This window comes from Musca domestica, unplaced genomic scaffold (assembly GCF_030504385.1).
Source record: "Musca domestica strain aabys unplaced genomic scaffold, Musca_domestica.polishedcontigs.V.1.1 2, whole genome shotgun sequence".
Taxonomy (NCBI): Eukaryota; Metazoa; Arthropoda; class Insecta; order Diptera; family Muscidae; genus Musca; species Musca domestica.
In genome coordinates this window covers 30698256-30717945 of record NW_026712249.1, presented here as the reverse complement: position 1 = coordinate 30717945, position 19690 = coordinate 30698256, and the positions used below count along the sequence as shown (strand labels likewise).

General features: G+C 33.5%; 5 protein-coding genes across 5 annotated transcripts; 2 read left to right on the top strand and 3 right to left on the bottom strand.

Annotated features, from left to right (window-relative positions):
• Positions 1-631: 631 nt before the first annotated feature.
• LOC101901114 (uncharacterized) lies at positions 632-1947 on the bottom strand. The gene is made up of 2 exons (XM_005191263.4): positions 1769-1947; positions 632-1687 (listed from the first exon to the last, which is right to left on the bottom strand). The coding sequence occupies exons 1-2, from the start codon at positions 1824-1826 to the stop codon at positions 1302-1304; spliced, it is 444 nt and encodes a 147-aa protein (XP_005191320.1). The 5' UTR covers positions 1827-1947; the 3' UTR covers positions 632-1301.
• Positions 1948-3701: 1754 nt separating this feature from the next.
• On the top strand, positions 3702-6353 carry LOC101901280 (probable arginine--tRNA ligase, cytoplasmic). The gene is made up of 5 exons (XM_005191264.4): positions 3702-3865; positions 3930-4067; positions 4125-4525; positions 4595-4924; positions 4991-6353. The coding sequence occupies exons 1-5, from the start codon at positions 3824-3826 to the stop codon at positions 6138-6140; spliced, it is 2061 nt and encodes a 686-aa protein (XP_005191321.2). The 5' UTR covers positions 3702-3823; the 3' UTR covers positions 6141-6353.
• A 299-nt stretch (positions 6354-6652) lies between these two features.
• LOC101901441 (UPF0415 protein C7orf25 homolog) lies at positions 6653-8423 on the top strand. The gene is made up of 6 exons (XM_005191265.4): positions 6653-6927; positions 7005-7194; positions 7247-7383; positions 7450-7732; positions 7847-8118; positions 8200-8423. The coding sequence occupies exons 1-6, from the start codon at positions 6766-6768 to the stop codon at positions 8275-8277; spliced, it is 1122 nt and encodes a 373-aa protein (XP_005191322.1). The 5' UTR covers positions 6653-6765; the 3' UTR covers positions 8278-8423.
• LOC101901605 (odorant receptor 13a) lies at positions 8303-12016 on the bottom strand. Its single transcript, XM_011297495.3, has 4 exons — positions 11574-12016; positions 9126-9578; positions 8857-9064; positions 8303-8797 (listed from the first exon to the last, which is right to left on the bottom strand). The coding sequence occupies exons 1-4, from the start codon at positions 11939-11941 to the stop codon at positions 8420-8422; spliced, it is 1407 nt and encodes a 468-aa protein (XP_011295797.1). The 5' UTR covers positions 11942-12016; the 3' UTR covers positions 8303-8419.
• A 1190-nt stretch (positions 12017-13206) lies between these two features.
• On the bottom strand, positions 13207-17360 carry LOC101901775 (V-type proton ATPase catalytic subunit A-like). The gene is made up of 2 exons (XM_005191267.3): positions 15451-17360; positions 13207-13378 (listed from the first exon to the last, which is right to left on the bottom strand). Exons 1-2 carry the CDS (start codon positions 17311-17313, stop codon positions 13280-13282), a joined length of 1962 nt encoding a protein of 653 aa, XP_005191324.2. The 5' UTR covers positions 17314-17360; the 3' UTR covers positions 13207-13279.
• Between the last annotated feature and the right edge of the window lie 2330 nt (positions 17361-19690).

Below are 19690 nucleotides of genomic sequence, written 5' to 3'. Positions count from 1 at the left end.
CAGCTGAAAATGTACACCTTCGGTTGGCCACCAGAACTCAAGCGCCACCCACGGTGATGGTGTGGGCCGCCATAACGAATATTTTCAAACTTGGAACATTTACATATTTCTCTCAATCAGAAATCCCACGTAAATATAGCCTTTATCGGCTCACATCCCCTTCTACTTCCCTCACGAAATTATTCGCATAAAATTGGAATTAATGATCAACATCCTTTCAATTTTGCATGAACCGATGATGTTATCAGTATTAGATGAACTGGAATACTTAAACTATATCTAGTACTTCACGCAAATTTCAACATTTTTTTTAATTATCACTTACTTCGTATAAAATGAATGAAGTAGTTGATATCAGGCTTAGGTCAGATATGAAATGGACGATATTGGCCCATTCCTCAGCCTCATTCGTAAAAGTTCATTAGTCTGTCACTTTTAAGGATTTCTTTTTCGGATGATCAGAGCTATTTTTGAATATTATAAAACATGTCTCCAGCTCTAACAAAGGTATATTTGAACTGTCTGCTACGTGTAAAAACATTAAATTGTTTATTTTTTTTTATCATAAAGACACTCCCAAGACTTTCCGTCGAGACCATAGGTATATTGAATAAATTTAAGCAAATTAATGTTACCATATAAAATGCGTTTTTTATTGAAAAAATCACATATAGTTTTTTAGATTATATATTTTTAAATCTAATATCTATACCTAAAATGCTTATGGTACAAAAAGCATAAATATATGTTTTAATTATTCGATTTTTAAATTATATCTAAAATGGTAATAGGACAAATTTAATCTAATTGATTTTAGATTATAATTACTCGTCGAATATACCAATACGATTATATTACTATGTAGTTGAAATCAAAATATAAATTTCTCAAAACAAATGGATTCTAGAATTAAACAAAAAAGTTTATTAAAACAATAGCAATATAGGAAAAGCATTTTAAAGCTGACATAACCTCTTGCAAAATTTATTGTTAATGCAAAACAAACAAGAAATAGTTCTTTTACTGCAAAAACAATTATTACAATGTCAATCCAAGCTTATTTCCGGAATATGAAGCCGATGAATTGGTTATATACTGGCATAAAGAAATCTATTAAAAGTATGGCATGGACTTTTACTTTTATAAGTAAACATACTAAAATGCACGCCTAATTTGTTTACATATTTCTTTGTAATGAATCCAAATTGATTAAAAAATAACTTCGATGAATTTCAAAACTATTGCACACTACATACTAAAAAGTAAAACAAATATGTAATTTTTCGTTTCTGGGTATTTCCTTATGGAACGCCTCTTAATACTAAGCCTCTCTCCCTTATGGCTTCCGCTACGGCATCCTCATAGACCTCGTAATACAATGGTCTTACTCTAGGCCGTCTAGCAGGTGGAGGTATTATTATGGCATTGTTTAATACATCATTATTATCGTTGTTGTCATTGTCATTATCGTCATCATTATCATCATCGACTCTTCTCCTTCGCCTTCTTAAACCGTGCTGTTGAATGGCTGCATTAATAGCATCAGCCTCATCAAAATTACCAAAAATTCTGCTAGCCGCTCGCTCCTGGCGATCGGCTTCAATACGTCTATTAATGAAATTATCACATTCGCATTCAAAAATTGCATTATGCTGCCACAATATCAATTGTTCATTTGTCATTTCAACTACAAGAGAAAAATCAAAACATTTTCAATGCAATGCATACAATATGTTAGATGCAGGAGAAAACAAGACCCAGAACTTACAATTGGAGTTTGGCAAAAGTGCAAACAGAAAATCCATATTCATATGAAAATTTTGCATAGTTCTCTTTATTCTATTTGCACATTATTTTTATTTAATTATTAAAAACTAACGTAGTAATCTTAGTGATTCCATTAACAAACACTCGTATTTTCACAAACAAGAACTGTGAACCTGTTCATTTTAAAGTCGTTCCATAGAGGTGAACGAATTTAGTGGTTCAGTTGTACTAAAGGGATGTTTGCATAGATGAAATTCATTGCGTGTACTTGAAATCTGAAACCAATGGAATCAATGTTTATACACTAATTTTTATACAAGTTAACTGTGATATTATAACAAATACTTTAAATATATGGCGACTTAAAACATACATAAGTTGTAATCTTGTTAGTATTCATGGCAAAATTACAGAAGGTAGAACAAAGCTACCTCCTGCCAAAACATATACACATTTTGTGTATGTGTGTGTATTGTTTGAATACAAATACAATAATTTGAAATTATTTTAAATTTATTTGAAAAATAAATGCAAATTTTCGACCTAATGGGTAACAAATTGTACAATTTTGTAATAAAACTGTATTGTCCTTCTATTTTAGACTCCATCTTGTGGAATTAACTTACTAATTCCATTCTTGTTTTGCAGTATTTCACCAATATAAGAATTATTTTAAAAAATGAACAAAACCAACTGTTGCATATTTAAAGTCTATTTGACTCTATAAGACTCCAGGACAGACCTTTCTTATTGAGCCATGGTTGTATTAAAAAGGTAACGTCATGCAATCCTATGTTTGCATTTTTTTTTTCAAAGTTATATATTTGGCAAAATCCTTTTATCAAAATTATCAAGAATGTATTATTGCCACAATAATGTTTCAACCATACAGCTGATGGAAATAACATAACAACGTTGAAATATTTGTGTTTGGAAATAACATAATATAAGGATTTAAAAAATTTTCGTTCGACAACACAATATTCTTATGCCATATTTACGTTAGAACTTTTTTCAGGGCTATCCCATGGTAAAATGAAGAGAAGGTAGGCCAACTTTGAAAAAATTGCAAGTATAGAGGTCTACCTGTTTGGCTTGTAATGTCAGAATTAGTATCAAAACAATAAAAAATCAAACAACTTGTTGCATTTATTTTGAATAAATAATTGAAAACCGCGATAACTGAATGAAAGGTCAACACTTCTTTTCAAAATCATGTACTACATATCTCTAAAGGATTATTTCGCTACAAAAACTCGATGCATACGTTGAAAAAAACATTTTGAAAACACCCGAATTTGAATGTTTTCTGAACAATTTTTTTGTTATTGAAAAGAAAACACATACATAAACAAATAAATGTGACATATTAAGCCAAGAAAATAAAAAAAAATTAAAATCATATGGTATCATAGCCCTACCTTGATATCATTGTACCATGGGCTATCCTACTTCAAGTGGTTTTATTTGAAGTATAAGTAAGAGATATGACAATTTTATTCCAAATCCATTGGGTTAACCCATTTATATGTAAACGTTCTGTATGTTTTATTGCGAAAACTTTTTAAATTATAATATTTTTTGATAAATTATATTTGTTGCTGATAAAATTGACACGTATATTTCTTTCTATTACAAAACGGCAGCACTTAAAATTACGTTCTAATAATTATACTGTAAACTTCTACAAACGAAATATTTGGCGTCCCACATGTTCATATAACAGGAATCCAGTGCCTACTGTAGTTTGATGCAGTAGTTACAAAAGTATAATTGAAATTCTGAAACGATTGATGAAATATTATTTATGTTATCAATGCATCTCTTATCACTAATGTAACTATTCGGAAAGTGACGAAATTTCCTTTTTTTAATTTCATCAGTAAAAAAATGCAATATATTTAAGACATTGCTATATATATGAGCTATCATTCCCATATGCATGTTGCCCGGGCAAGAAGAAAAAGAAGCTTTTGACAAAATTTACCTTTCGGCTTACATGTGGCAGAGTTGTGTTGACTTTTGCTTGGAAACTTCGACTTTTTTGTAAAATAGAATGGCCAGTTTAAAAAGGGAAGTAGATAACTTACAGGAATTGGTATGTAATTTATGTTATTTAACTTAAGAACAATTTTTTAAAGGAATTATAATTTGTTTTAAAGGAACGCCTCACCGCTGAGTTGCGTGCCCAAATTGAAGAGACCAAAAAAGGTGTGGGCTTAGAAGAAGATGACGAGGAGCTAACAAAATTACAACTGGAGAATAGCAAACTTAAGCATCGTTTGGCGATATTGAAAAATGTAAGTTGCTTACAAAATTGTTTTTATTATTTACAATAATATAGATTTTTAATCTAGGCCATAGAAAATGAAAAGGGCAGTGGTAAAGTGTCCACCTCATCAGCAAGTGTTCCTGCGACAACAAAAGTTTTCACACCCGCCGAGATTCCTGCCGTAATCAATACTTTGGTTTCTATTAGTGACCACTTGTTGGATTTGTTTACAAATGCCATTGCTAAGGCCTTCCCCCAGCTTGCTGGAACGGCGGCCATAATCTCCCCAGTGAATTCTAATGCAGCCAAATTTGGTGATTATCAATGTAACAGTGCTATGTCTTTAGCCAAGACCTTGAAGTCCAGTGGTATAAATAAATCCCCACGTGATATTGCGAATGAAATACTTAAGCAATGTCAAGAATCGCCATTGGTTGAAAAGTTGGAAGTCGCCGGTGCTGGATTCATTAATGTGTTCTTAAAGAAGTAAGTATGAATAAAATGTCTTTTTGAAAATCTTTTGCTAGAGTTTTAATGCTACTTGTTTATTTTCAGATCTTATGCTGTGGATGCCTTAACAAACATGTTAAAATCGGGTGTTAATCCACCGCAGGTGAAAAAACATCGGGTACTTGTTGATTTCTCTTCTCCCAACATTGCCAAGGAAATGCATGTGGGTCATTTAAGATCAACAATCATTGGTGAATCCATCTGTCGTCTTTTGGAATTCATGGGCCATGATGTGTTGCGTGTAAATCATGTTGGTGATTGGGGTACCCAATTTGGTATGTTAATTGCTCATTTGGAAGATCGATTCCCCAATTTCCTACAAGAAAGTCCTCCAATTGGAGATTTACAAGCCTTTTACAAGGAATCAAAGAAGAGGTACGTAATATAAGAATTGTACATATAGGTTTTTTTAAATGTCTTACGATTGGGTTGCCTTTTTAGATTTGATGAAGATGAAGATTTTAAGAAGCGTGCCTACAGCCGTGTAGTACAACTACAAAGCGGAGAGCCTAACTCAACAAAAGCCTGGAATTTAATTTGTGATGTTTCACGTCGCGAATTCCAAAAGATCTACGATCGTTTAGGTGTTACCCTAAAAGAGAAAGGGGAATCCTTCTATCAATCACGCATGATTGAGGTGGTTAAGTTTCTGGAATCAAAAAATCTGTTGGAATTGGACGATGGTCGTAAGATAATGTGGCCCACTGCTGATAAGAGTGGTATACCATTGACTGTGGTAAAATCTGATGGCGGTTTTACTTATGATACCTCCGACATGGCTGCAATACGTTATCGTTTGGAAGAAGAAAAATGTGATTGGTTAATTTATGTCGTTGATGCTGGACAAAATACGCATTTGAAAAACATTTACCTAGCAGCTGAGAGATGTGGCATTTTAAATCCCGAAAAACATCGTGCCGAACATGTCCAATTCGGTGTCGTCTTGGGTGAAGATGGTAAAAAATTCAAGACACGTTCCGGTGAGACAGTTAAACTGTCCGATCTATTGGATGAGGGTTTGAAACGTTCATTGGACAAGTTGGTTGAAAAGGAACGTGATAAGGTATTGACACCCGAGGAATTAAAAGCTGCCCAGGAATCTGTTGCCTATGGATGTATTAAATATGCCGATTTAAGTCACAATCGTACAAATGAATATGTGTTCTCCTTTGACAAAATGTTAGAAGATCGTGGCAACACAGCTGTCTACCTTCTGTATGCATTTACCCGTATTTGCTCCATATCACGTAACAGCGGTGAAGATTTCTCTGATTTGACTAAAGTTTTGGAGACTACAAAAATCGAATTAGAGCATGAAAAAGAATGGAAATTGGCCAAGACTTTACTTAAATTCCCCGATGTGCTAGTAAAAATCTCCAAAGATCTTTTACTGCATGTTTTGTGCGAATATTGTTATGAGGTTTCTACGGTATTTTCGGAATTCTATGATAATTGTTATTGCATAGAAAAGAATAAGGAAGGAAAGATTGTCAAAGTCAATCGTAGCCGTATTTTGCTATGCGAAGCCACAGCTGCTGTCCTAAGGAAGTGCTTCTTTATATTGGGTTTGAAACCGGTGTCTAAGATTTAAAAATGTATTTCTGCTTTCGTGGTTCGAATAACAAACAAAGTTCAACAAATGGACAATGGATAACACAACTCACTAATTTTGAAAAGTATACTCTTAAATATTGAATATTTAAGAATAAATCACAAATAAAAAAAATATAAAATATTTTGTAATCAACTGAAAATAAAATGATTTTAGATTTCTTCAAGAATTTATATATCTTGTGTACATTAATTAATGCCTTTAATGTATAATTTTCAAAAGGAGGAAGCCTTAAAACTTACTTATTCCTTATCCCAGACTTGTAATTTGTAGAGAAATATTATAAATACCCGAGACAAGTCCTTTAAATTATAGCCAAATTTTTAAAAAAATTAAAATAGTTCTCGAAAAATATTCTTACAAATCTAATCATTGAGATCTCAACCTTTCAAATTCCTTTGCCTGAGACTGTTTTTTGTGTTATCACTTCACTGTGAATATTGTAAAACAGCTGTTGCATGAAATGAAGAAGCAGCATTTCTTCAATTTTGTTTTGCCCTGCATTCTAAACATTTAGCATCTTGCAAAATTTGCTTTAAGTCACTTTTCGCTTATTGCAAAAATAAAATCTTATGGCAAAAATATTTTTTTAAATTTGGATAATATGGAACCAGAATTACCCTATGAAGATGATCTCCTGCAAAAAGCTGAAGATAAAGTTGATCTGGGTGAGGTGCTGATAAAAACTCTGGATGAATTTTCCGAAATACCAGGAGTCCAAAAGGTCCAAAGAAAAATTGTACAAGAAATAAAATTTCTTAAAAAGGTAAGGTATCTTAATTAATTTGAAGAAAAACTCGTTTTGTTCTAAATTCCGATTATTTTTCTGAACTTGTTTTAAAGGTTATAAAAAATAAAACCTTAAAAATTAATCATGTCCAATGTAGCAACTTAACTCATTATGAGTTTTTGGTGAAAATATTACAACAACAACGGGATGTGGTTCATGTTGATTGTGGCTTTGCAGTGGACTATCGAGAGAATCCTCTGCGAGTGGACATTGTCTGTGAGAATGGTTTGAAATGGATCAAGGGTGAGTGTTAATTTTTTTATAAAAATTCAATTTAAAGAGTATTACATTTTAGCCATTGCCAGAAACTCAAAATCGTTGACGGATGCTGCTCGCGGCGAAGCCAGCTTTGGTGCTCGCAGCATAATCGATCAGGCCCAGGAATTTGTTGAAGCCTCTTCTCAAAATCTTTGTATGTTCAAATGTCCAAAGGTAAGTTTTGAATAAAATCTAAGATACCTACTGAGTAAACAGTAAAAATTGTTGGTATTTTTACAGGTGGTTTTCTATTTCAGCCATCCAATTGAAAATGAACTGTCAATGGCCTTGGAAGCTGAGGGTGTTGAAATAGCCTCCTTGGAGAAACCATCGGAGGTGGACAAAAATTCCGACATTAGCAATATTAGTATTTTAAATCTTGACATAACAACCTTATTGGCCTATGTGAGTAATGTATGTAACGGCAGCTGTAATTGGAAATTTCAAGAGCCAATTCTTACCGAACAAGCTGAAAAGGAAAGAGAATCGCCATTGAAACCCATTTTGGACAAATTGTTCTCGGGTAAGATAGCTAATGCAATCCCATCCGCTACAATCTATTAGATGTCCACAAAGTTGATAAATTGCTACAGCCACAAAATTTATCAAGTGTTCTTTAATAATTTGTCCTTCTTAGGTAAACGCCTTATTTGCTGTACCACTGCCCATAAATCCTTTCAAGATATTGTTGCGCTTCTGGGTGGGCCCGAAGAAAAGCGTCGAGCCGAAGAGCTAACTAAACGTGTTGAAATTTTACCCGACGTTACATCCATACCACCTGAAATTTCCACTATTAAATTCAGTGGAAAAATCAATGAACGTAGTTTGCTCATTTTTGCCTTTGGTATGGATATGAAAGCGGTGACTGTAACATCGAATAAGGCCTTTATACGATCGGCGAAGATGCAAGTAAGTGACACAATTTTTATTTAATTTTATTTTCTACTAACAAATACTTTGAACAAATGTCTTTCAATTTTGCGCAAAAAGGGTATAAATGTACCCGTTTTTACGCATCAGGCTCGAGCCCTTACCGAAGCCAAAGAGGAAACTGCCACACCATTGTAAGTGATTACAAAAGATTGTAAGACAGCGCTGAACTGATTGACGACTGTCCAATATGTTCTCTAGATAAAATCTATGTAAATTGTTGTTACTAATCTCTTTTATGATATATATAGAATAATAAATTTTTATGTAAATATTTTTATTAATTTGCCGGTCCATCCTCTTGATTTTCATCGTAAACCGTTTTGAGTAGTGTAAAATAGCTCATGGATGTACTTAATATGGCTGTAAAAGATTGCAGGGATAATGTCGAAAATTTGAGAGCTGTTATTTTCACGGGCCGTTGACTGCACATTATCATTATCTCTAGATTTTGACGAAATTTTTTACTAGCCGGCATATAATAGTTTTCTTGCCAGACTTTAATTTGACCAATTTCCTGGCCACTTTTGAATAGCTTCTGCAATACTTTCCCCTGGCTGTTTGGATTATTTTCTCTTGAGTTTTGGTGTTGGGCTGTGGATCGTATCTGGCCTCCTTCCCAGTTGCAGGTGTACAAATGATTTGCGGTCTCCAGAGACTGAAATGATAATGATTTTCATTTTAAGTTTGCAATTTTCGGATTATAATTAGTCTTACATGTTGTATAAGAGAATCTCCATTCCAGCATAAAACATACAGTTGGGACAGTGAAGATGATATGTAAACAATAAATTTAACATAATCACCTATAAACATGTCCTTTCCCGTTACCAATTGAAAGCCCACCATGCATATTAGAATCGAGGAAATTGTAAAATTCACCAAGAGTATGGGATTGAAGAAATTTTCCAATTTTCCAGCAAATCTAAAAAAAAAAATAATATAAAATGAAATTATGTGACCCCCGACATTTTTTTACAACTCACTCAATCAATTTATTGTGATCATATGCAATGCGATTTAACAGCTTCACATAACATTCCTGTATCTCCAACTCATTTTGTCTGTTGGCCACACTTTCATATGCATCGAATACCAAATTATCTATACGTTCATGTAATATTTGAAATTTACCACATGTATAGGTTACGAAAAATCCAAATATAGAATCTTCGGCAAAAAGGGTTGTGACCACACACATACCGGCATAGCTTGTAAATATATAGGTGACAATGTAACGCCAACCATGGTGGGCATCAAAGGGAAATAACATTTTATAGGGAAATGGTTTTTCGTCGGCATCTAAGCCAACATCAAAAAATAGCACGACCAATGGTAAGACACAATACATGGATATTAGACAGCTCAACAGAACGGTCATGATGCGGAATGTGCGCATATTTCGAGAGCATACCGCTGCAACATGGGGATGTTGTTTTCTAATTAAAATAAGAAGGAAAATATTCCTAATAAATTGATTATAGTTTTGAAAGTCCATGGAAAAATATTTTAAAAAATTGACGTCGATAGCTTTGATAGTCCTTGAAAAATTTTGCTAAAAAAATTCACTTTTATTGGTCTAATAGTCCCTGAAAATTTTTTGTTTAAAAATCCATGTTTATAGCTCTAATAGTTTTTGGAAAAAAATTGTTTAAAAATCCATGTTTATAGCTCTAATAGTTCTTGGAAAATTTTTGTTTACAAATACAAGTTTATAGTCCTTAAAAAAATATTGTTTAAAAATCCACGTTTTTAATCCACGTTTATTGGTCTGATAGACCTTGAAAAATTGTTGTTTTAAAATCCAAGCTTAAAGTTCTTGAAATAATGTTGTTTGAAAATCCAAGCTTAAAGTCCTTGAAATAATGTTCTTTAAAAATGCACGTTTATTAGTCTGATAGTCCTTGAAAAATGTTTGTTTAAAAATGCAAGTTTATTAGTCCTTGCAAAAATTTTTGTTTAAAATCCAAGTTTCTTGTCCTTGCAAATTTTTTTGTTTAAAAATATAAGTTTCTTGTCCTTGCAAAAATTTTGTCTAAAAACCCACGTTTGTAGCTTTGATAGTCCTTAATAGAATTTTGTTTAAAAATATAATTTTATAGTCATTGAAAAAAATCTTGCTTAAGAATCCAAATTTATAGCCCTTGAAAAAAATTTATTTAAAATCCAAGATTATAGTCCTTGAAAAAATATTGTTTAAAAATTCACGTTTATAGCTCCTATAGTCCTTGACATTTTTTTCCTTAAAAATCCAAGTTTTTAGTCCTTGAAAAAAATTTATTTAAAAAATTTATTGTTACAAATGTAAATTTAATAAAAACGAGCTCGAGGTCTTTGTTGTTGTTTAATTATTTATTATTTTCGATATTTCGTCCTCCAACGGAAGACATCATCAGGAACAATACTGTTTAAACATATAACAAAATTTTACAAAATATCGCCAAGCTTCGACGCCGACCTTGTGTTGTTGCCATCTGTTTTGTCACTCAGTGATTTTTGTCTCAGTGACAAAACAGATGGCAACAACACAAGGTCGGCGTCGAAGCTTGGCGATATTTTGTAAAATTTTGTTATATGTTTAAACAGTATTGTTCCTGATGATGTCTTCCGTTGGAGGACGAAATATCGAAAATAATAAATAATTAAACAACAACAAAGACCTCGAGCTCGTTTTTTTTATTAATTTTACATTTGTAACAATAAATAATAATAAAGGTCGAATTAAATATCTAAAAATCAAATAATTATTTAAAAAATTCAAGACTATAGTCCTTGAAAAAAATTATTTAAAATCCACCTTTATAACTCTGATAGTCCTTGAAAATTTTTGTTTAAAATCGAAGTTTATACAGGGTGAGATAAAAAAAAACTGCAACAACGTCAAACGCCATCATTTTTATACATTTTTTTTTCAAAATTTTATTGAATGAAAGCAAAATGTTGGAAATAGTATTTAAAATGCTGGAGTGCTCTAACGATAGCCATTTGTGGTTTTTCAGTCAAATATAAAGAAATCACACCATCACGCTTAAATTCCATCACGAATAACTTTTATTCTGGAAAATTCTCACCAAAATGGTTTTGTACGCTTGGAAACATTATAATGAGCTGTCACTGGAATAATTTTAACAGCTGTCGGATGAGTGGCTTAGAAATGACAGCAGTCTGAAGTTGGTTGCAGTTTTTTCACCTCATCCTGTATTCTTCAAATATCAATGTTTATAGCTCTGACAATACTTAATAATCCAAGTTTGTAGCCCTGGTAGTTTTTTAAAATTATTATTAAAAAACGGAACTTTTACATCTCGGATAGACCTTGGAAAAATATTTTGTTAAGGCCCACATTTATAGCTCTGACAGTCCTTGAAAAACTATTTTCTTTATTATTACAATTATTCTTTATAGCACTGAAATCTCACTGAAATTATACTCACTTATTTATCCATATGTCCTCAACAAATTGTTGAATAACAACTTTGAATTGCCGCTGATTCAAACGCATATGAAGCAAACGGACAAAATTCAAAGCTCCCATAAATGTGGTGCAACAATTTTCCGTGGTCATCATAATATCACCGAGATTATTGATAAGAAATGCCGTCTGGAAACCAATCGTTATGCCCACCGACCAGACAACATACCACGACCAAACGGTGTACAACCAACCCCAGACATAACGCGACGAATAGAAATCTTTATTAGCTTCCTGATGATTATATGGCCAGGAGCCATTTAATTTCAACCAAATACATTGGCCAGGTATACGATAGTTGAGATCATTGTTCGGTTTTGGATTGAACATCCTTGGTAGATTTCTTTTTTGTTCTCCGGACTTTAGTGTGGTTTTTATGAGTGGTGTTTATTTTTAAGATAAAATATTGTGGCCAAATGTCTTAGCCTTATATAGGGTCACTCACAATCATCATTGGCATTGGCATTCATTGTCCTAAGGAAGCACCCACCCACACATAGACGACCCGGGCATTAATATGGAATTTATAATTCTCTTTGATGTTCCTCTTTATGCTTTTGTGAATTCCTTTCGAACAAGGGTATGTAAATATTTTGATTGCTTTGAAATTAACTGCACTTTAAATGAATTCTTAATTAAAATGGGCGGATTAATGGCAATTATAATTATGGCCTATATTCGTGTGATGATTTTAAGTAGTCGAAAAAAAAAAACAAAGGAGTGACCAGATACAAAAACACTTTCTTGTGTCCTTTGAGTGAAACAGTGGTTTGGGAGGGAGAGAATCATCATATTCAATCAAAATACATGGAATTTCGAATTCTGAAACTTGATTGTCGTAAGTTGCCAATTTTTGCTACCATGGGCATCAGTTTTCAAGGTCGTAGCTTCAGGAGAAGAGTTAATTTTATTTATTTTAACACCATTGTCCAGTTGGTGAAAAATGTTCAAGGTGCCTGTGTTTTAAATACCATGTAAACTTCAAACTGAATTGAATTCAACGTCGTTAGGTCAGAGGGTGGGTTCACATGGCTAGAGAGGGTCATTTGATATGGCCAAAACGTGTCTCATCAAAATAACAGTTTAAGACCCTTGGTCTCTTTGAACCACGGATTTGGTTCAATCTAGCGATTTCCGTTCGTCCGTCTGTATGTCTGCCTGCTGGCTAGTGCGCACGATAACTCTCTAAGGGAGTATCCGATTTGGTCCAAACTTGGTACATCGTAATATTATTATCAAACTTAGATCGAGTTCGGAGATGGGCAATATCGGCCCACTCCTTCTGGTCAAAATTTTCAAAAACATATTATACTGCACAGAAAGAGAAAGGATAATCCGATATTCAAATAATCCTTATATTTGCATCAGTGCTAGATCAGGTAAGAAAATGAACAATATAGGCCCAACTCCATTAAGTACCTCCCCCACAAAGGGTCAAAGTTTAGAATATCCATGAAGCTCATAAAAGGCGAAATTAACATCCGATTCCATTCAGACTTAGTACATCTCAATATTTCCAAAGACACAAGATCTGTTAATTGCTCGATTGTGAACTCCTGTTCAGAGCCCGCTGGATTGAAAACACAATTTGTCGGTTATTCAGTTCATTTGTTGGACAATTTTTTTATTTAATAACCAAAAACACAAATTTTACTCAAAATTGGATCTCTAATCACCCTCACACAAATTACTGAAGGCCACTTCAATAGACTCGTTTAGAATTCCATATTCCTCCAAAATTTTATCTTCTCCATCTTTTAAGGGATCCTAGAAATCAAAAAAAAAATTATGATATATATGATAATAAATAAATAAAAAATAAACAAATAAAAAATAAACACAGATTTGCACTTTAAAAATCTACGTTTGTTGCTCGGATAGTACTTGGAAAAATTTGTTTTAAAGTCCACGTTTATAGCTCTTTATTTTTTAAAATATTGTTTTAAGGGCTAACAGAGCTATAAATGTGAATTTGTAAACAAAATGTTTGCAAGGACTATGAGAGCTATAAATAAGATTTTTAAACAATTTTTTTCAAGCACTAACAGGACAGGGATTTTTAAATAAAAAATTTTCAAGAACAATTAGAACGTGAATTTTTAAAAATATTTTTTCAAGGATTTTCAGAGCTGTACATGTGAATTTTTTAAAAATTTTTTTCAATGACCTTCAGAGCTGTACATGTGGATTTTTTAAAAATATTTTTTCAAGGTCTTTTAGAGCTGTATATGCGGATTTTTTAAAAATATTTTTTCAAGGACTTTCAGAGCTGTAAACGTGGATTTTTTTAAAAATATTTTTTTCAAGGTCTATCAGAGATAGTAATTATTTTTAATCAAAAAATCAAGAGCTATAAACGTGGATTTTTAAATAAAATTTTTCCAAGGACTATCGGAATTTTTTAAAAATATTTTTTCAATGACTTTCAGAGCTGTACATGTGGATTTTTTAAAAATATTTTTTCAAGGTCTTTTAGAGCTGTATATGTGGATTTTTTAAAAATATTTTTTCAAGGACTTTCAGAGCTGTAAACGTCGATTTTTTAACAATATTTTTTTTTAGGTCTATCAGAGATAGTAATAATTTTTAATCAAAAAATCAAGAGCTATAAACGTGGATTTTTAAATAAAATTTTTCCAAGGACTATCAGAGCTAGAAAGGTGGATTCGAAATTTTTTTCAAGGACCATCAGATCTATAAACATGGATTTTTAAGCAAAACTTTTTCAAGGGTTATCAGAGCTATATACGTGGCTTCGTAAACAAAATTTGCTCAAGGACTATCAGAGCTATAAACGTGCATTCGTAAACAAAATGTTTTCAAACACTGTCAAATGTGAATTTTTAAAATATTTCTTCAAGGACTAATAAAGTTATAAGCGTGGATTTTTAAATAATTTTTTTTCAAGAACTATTAGAGCTATAAACGTGGAATTTTAAACAAAATTGTTTCAAGGACAATCAGTTCTATAAAATTGGATTTTTAAACATTTTTTTCCAAGGACTATCAGAGCTATAAGCGTAAATTTTTAAACATTTTTTTCAAGTACTATCGGAGCTATAAACGTTGAATTATAAACAAAATTGTTTTAAGGACTATCAGTGCTATAAAATTGTATTTTTAAACACTTTTTTTTCGAGGACTATCATTAGAGCCTTAAACGCGGATTTTGGAACAAAAATTTTTCAAGGTCTAGAAATTTTAAACCAAATTTTTTAAAAGTGTCATAAAAATTGGATTTTTGATTTTAATGTTTCAAGAAATATCAGAGCTACAAACGTGGATTTTTAGACAAAATTTTATTCAGGATTATGAGAGCTATAAATAAGGATTTTTCAACTAATTTTATTCAAGGACTATCAGACAGGACAATTCTTAAACAAACTTTTTTCAGGGACTATCAGAGCTTTGAAATTGAATTTTTAAACAAAATTTTTAACGGGCTATCAGATCTATAAACCCTTAATTTTTAAACAAAATTTTTTAAGGACTTAGGAGTTATAGACATGGATTTTTAAACAACTTTTTTTTTCAAAGACTATCAGAGCAATAAAAATAGATTAAAAAAATAAGAACTTTCAGAGCTAGAATTTTAAACAAAAATTGTCGAAGACTATCAGAGGTTTAAGAGTGGATTCTTAATCTGTCGAGAACTTTTCGTGCTATAAAGCTGGATTTTTGAGCAACATTTGTTCAAGGACTATCAGAGCTACAACCGTGGATTTTAAAAAATATTTTTTCAAGGACTGTCAGTCCTATAAACGTGGGTTTCAGGGACTCTCAGAGCTATAAACGTCGACCTTTATGCCGTTTTCTTTCAATTCCCTCTCAAAACTTACCATAAATTTCATGGATTGCAATTGATAAAGTAGCCCAGACATATTCGATTGTATTTGATTCCAAGTGACTTTCCTTTCCCCCTTCGTCGTGGACGTTTCCAGTGACTGTTTGGCCAATTCATAGAAATTAATTAGATTCTTCAACATTCCAAAAGTCTTATAGAATGGACAAAAACGATCATAGCTTGAATAGGAGTTCTGTTGTAAAAAATCATCCTTGAGCATTTTTGCCACTTCCAAGGTCAGCTTATCCGTTTCGGCCAATGAAGCTCTACCCACCAGTTGTACAATTTCCGAAAGATCTTCCTCCTCTTGTAATATTTCCTTGGCCTTTTGACGTAATGGAACAAAGCCGGGAAAATTCTTATCATAATATGGATCCAGGGCACGTGTATATTTCGAATAGGAAATTAACCAATTAATTGAGGGAAAGTGTTTGCGTTGAGCCAGTTTTTTATCCAGACCCCAAAAGACTTGAACAATACCCAGTGTGGCAGAGGTAACGGGATCGGAGAAATCACCACCGGGTGGTGAAACAGCACCCACAATCGATACGGATCCTTCACGTTTGGGATTACCTAGACATTTGACTCTCCCTGCTCTTTCATAGAATGAGGCCAATCTGGCGCCCAAATAGGCGGGATAGCCGGAATCAGCTGGCATTTCGGCTAGACGGCCGGAAATTTCACGCAATGCCTCAGCCCAACGGGAAGTGGAATCAGCCATCATTGAAACATTATAGCCCATGTCGCGGAAATATTCGGCCAAGGTTATGCCGGTATAAATGGAGGCTTCTCGGGCAGCCACTGGCATATTGGAGGTATTTGCCACCAAAGCGGTTCTTTGCATTATTGACTCAGTCACACCATCGATTTCCACCGACAATTCCGGGAAATCCCGCAATACCTCCGACATTTCATTGCCTCGTTCGCCACAACCCACATAGATAATAACATCCGAGTTGGAGTACTTCGACAGAGCTTGAGATATCACAGTTTTGCCACAGCCAAAAGCCCCCGGTATGGCCGTTGTACCACCCAACACCGAGGGAAACAGAGCATCGATCACACGTTGACCAGTGAATAGGGGATAATTCGAAGGCCATTTCTCCGCGACCGGACGGGGATGTCTTACAGGCCACACCTGCAACATCTTGTGTTGTGTCTTGCGATCTTCATATTCCGTTTCCAAAATTTCATCAACAATGGTATAATTTCCGGCAGGTGCCACAAACGTTACCCGCCCCTTGGCTCGGGGATGTAACATTATGCGATGTGTGACCAGAGAATTTTCCACAACATAACCAATGATGTCTCCACCCGTAACCACTGATCCCACACGCATATTACAGGGCACAAAATCCCAGGTCTTTTCTCGAGACAAACTCTTGATATCCACACCCTTGGGTATATAAATGGACTGGGTCAGTTCGTGTATGGAACGCAAGGGGCGTTGTATGCCATCGAAAATGTTGCCCATTATGCCTGGACCCAGCTCCACAGATAAAGGTTTACCCGTGCGTTCAACAGGATCTCCCACCGCCAGCCCGGAGGTGTCTTCATAAACCTGCACGGTGGCCATATCACCTTCAAGTCGTATAATTTCTCCCACCAAATGGGTGTGCCCAACTCGCACCAGTTCATACATGGCTGCTCCAATCATATTCTCAGCTGTCACAACGGGCCCCGAAACACCATAAACTCTTCCCATGCTATGCTCCTCGTGGCTATCAGTTGCATAATCCATTGGAGGCATTGTGTCCTCGGCATTGTTAACATCCAGCGAGGAATAGGCAATGGTTGAATCTTCAATATTGGCGGTTGATAGTTCCGCATTCGAAAATTGTAAATCGAAATTATCCATTGTGTGCGGAGTTGTTTTGATTTGTTTTTCGTTTGTATTTTTGAAGTGATTTTCTAGGTTAACTGGGATATTGGTACTGGGGGTAGTGCAAGTGTGGCCTGTAAAACATTCCCGACCGATGACGGAGAAATGGTCCTTGAACTATCCTCTGTTCACAGGATAACGTGTGATTAATGCTCTCTTTCCCTCTGTGTTGGGTGGCGCACAAGCCCTATCGGTTCCTTTGGCTGTGGCAAAACTGTGATATCTCAGACTCTCTCGAAGTACTCCAACTTCGATGTTATTACCTATGTGGGTTGCAGCGAAATGTCGGAGGTATTGCGAGAAATGAAATGTCGGAGGTATTGCTAGATTTATTAAGTTAAGACCGTTTTTGTCCATTCCGTAGTACTTGTGAAATGTTAAAGATTTTCATAATTTTCTATTAATTGGCCAAACAGTCACTGGAAGCGTCCACGTCGAAGGGTGAAAGGAACGTAACTTGTAATCAAACACAATCGAGTATGGCGAGTCTACTCTATCAACTGCAATCTATAAAATTTATGGTAAGTTTTGAGAGGTAATTACAACCACGTTCATAGCTCAGATAGTCCTTGGCCTTTTTCACATTTTAAAATGGCCATAACTCCTTAAATATTGAGTTTTCGACGTTTTTAGCTATTATTTGTGATCACATTTTTAACCATGAATTATTGCATATTTTAAAATGGCCATAACTCCTTAAATATTGAGTTCTCGGCGTTTTTAGCTATTATTTGTGATCACTTTTTTAACCATGAATTATTGCATATTTTAAAATGGCCATAACTCCTTAAATATTGAGTTTTCGGCGTTTTTAGCTATTATTTGTGATCACTTTTTTAACCATGTATTATTGCATATTTTAAAATGGCCATAACTCCTTAAATATTGAGTTTTCGGCGTTTTTAGCTATTATTTGTGATCACTTTTTTAACCATGAATTATTGCATATTTTAAAATGGCCATAACTCCTTAAATATTGAGTTTTCGGCGTTTTTAGCTATTATTTGTGATCACTTTTTTAACCATGTATTATTGCATATTTTAAAATGGCCATAACTCCTTAAATATTGAGTTTTCGGCGTTTTTAGCTATTATTTGTGATCACTTTTTTAACCATGAATTATTGCATATTTTAAAATGGCCATAACTCCTTAAATATTGAGTTTTCGGCGTTTTTAGCTATTATTTGTGATCACTTTTTTAACCATGAATTATTGCATTCTTTAAAATTGCCATAACTCCTTAAATATTGAGTTTTTAGCTATTATTCGTGATCACTTTTTTAACCATTAATTATCGCATTCTTTAAAATGGCCATAACTCCTTAAATATTGAGTATTCGGCGTTTTTAGCTATTATTTGTGATCACCTTTTAACCATGAATTATTGAATTTTTTAAAATGGCCATAACTCCTTAAATATTGAGTTTTCGGCGTTTTTAGCTATTATTTGTGATCACTTTTTTAACCATGAATTATTGCATTCTTTAAAATGGCCATAACTCCTCAAATATTGAGTTTTCGGCGTTTTTAGCTATTATTTGTGATCACTTTTTTAACCATGAATTATTGGATATTTTAAAATGGCCATAACTCCTTAAATATTGAGTTTTCGGCGTTTTTAGCTATTATTTGTGATCACCTTTTAACCATGAATTATTGAATTTTTTAAAATGGCCATAACTCCTCAAATATTGAGTTTTCGGCGTTTTTAGCTATTATTTGCGCTCACTTTTTTAACCATGAGTTATTGCATTCTTTAAAATGGCCATAACTCCGTAAATATTGAGTTTTCGGCGTTTTTAACTATTATTTGTGATCACTTTTTTAACCATGAATTATTGCATTCTTTAAAATGGCCATAACTCCCTAAATATTGAGTTTTCGGCGTTTTTAGCTATTATTTGTGATCACTTTTTTAACCATGAATTATTGCATTCTTTAAAATGGCCATAACTCCCTAAATATTGAGTTTTCGGCGTTTTTAGCTATTATTTGTGATCACTTTTTTAACCATGAATTATTGCATTCTTTAAAATGGCCATAACTCCCTAAATATTGAGTTTTCGGCGTTTTTAGCTATTATTTGTGATCACTTTTTTAACCATGAATTATTGCATTCTTTAAAATGGCCATAACTCCCTAAATATTGAGTTTTCGGCGTTTTTAGCTATTATTTGTGATCAGTTTTTTAACCATGAATTATTGCATGTTTTAAAATGGCCATAACTCCTTAAATATTGAGTTTTCGGCGTTTTTAGCTATTATTTGTGATCACTTTTTTAACCATGAATTATTGCATATTTTAAAATGGCCATAACTCCTTAAATATTGAGTTTTCGGCGTTTTTAGCT

Excerpts from the sequence above, each read along its gene's own strand:
- LOC101901114 (XM_005191263.4), bottom strand. The coding sequence starts at position 1,826 with ATGCAAAATTTTCATATGAATATGGATTTTCTGTTTGCACTTTTGCCA. Across the intron at positions 1,688-1,768 it reads ACTTTTGCCAAACTCCAATT|TTGAAATGACAAATGAACAA; the intron begins GTAAGTTCTGGG and ends TTTCTCTTGTAG.
- LOC101901280 (XM_005191264.4), top strand. The coding sequence starts at position 3,824 with ATGGCCAGTTTAAAAAGGGAAGTAGATAACTTACAGGAATTG. Across the intron at positions 4,068-4,124 it reads GTTTGGCGATATTGAAAAAT|GCCATAGAAAATGAAAAGGG; the intron begins GTAAGTTGCTTA and ends TTTTTAATCTAG. Across the intron at positions 4,925-4,990 it reads TACAAGGAATCAAAGAAGAG|ATTTGATGAAGATGAAGATT; the intron begins GTACGTAATATA and ends TTGCCTTTTTAG.
- LOC101901775 (XM_005191267.3), bottom strand. The coding sequence starts at position 17,313 with ATGGATAATTTCGATTTACAATTTTCGAATGCGGAACTATCAACCGCC. Across the intron at positions 13,379-15,450 it reads TGCAATCCATGAAATTTATG|GATCCCTTAAAAGATGGAGA; the intron begins GTAAGTTTTGAG and ends TTTGATTTCTAG.
- LOC101901441 (XM_005191265.4), top strand. The coding sequence starts at position 6,766 with ATGGAACCAGAATTACCCTATGAAGATGATCTCCTGCAAAAAGCTGAA. Across the intron at positions 7,195-7,246 it reads TGGTTTGAAATGGATCAAGG|CCATTGCCAGAAACTCAAAA; the intron begins GTGAGTGTTAAT and ends ATTACATTTTAG. Across the intron at positions 7,384-7,449 it reads GTATGTTCAAATGTCCAAAG|GTGGTTTTCTATTTCAGCCA; the intron begins GTAAGTTTTGAA and ends GTATTTTTACAG.
- LOC101901605 (XM_011297495.3), bottom strand. The coding sequence starts at position 11,941 with ATGTTCAATCCAAAACCGAACAATGATCTCAACTATCGTATACCTGGC. Across the intron at positions 9,065-9,125 it reads GATCACAATAAATTGATTGA|ATTTGCTGGAAAATTGGAAA; the intron begins GTGAGTTGTAAA and ends TTTTTTTTTTAG. Across the intron at positions 8,798-8,856 it reads GAGATTCTCTTATACAACAT|TCTCTGGAGACCGCAAATCA; the intron begins GTAAGACTAATT and ends TTATCATTTCAG.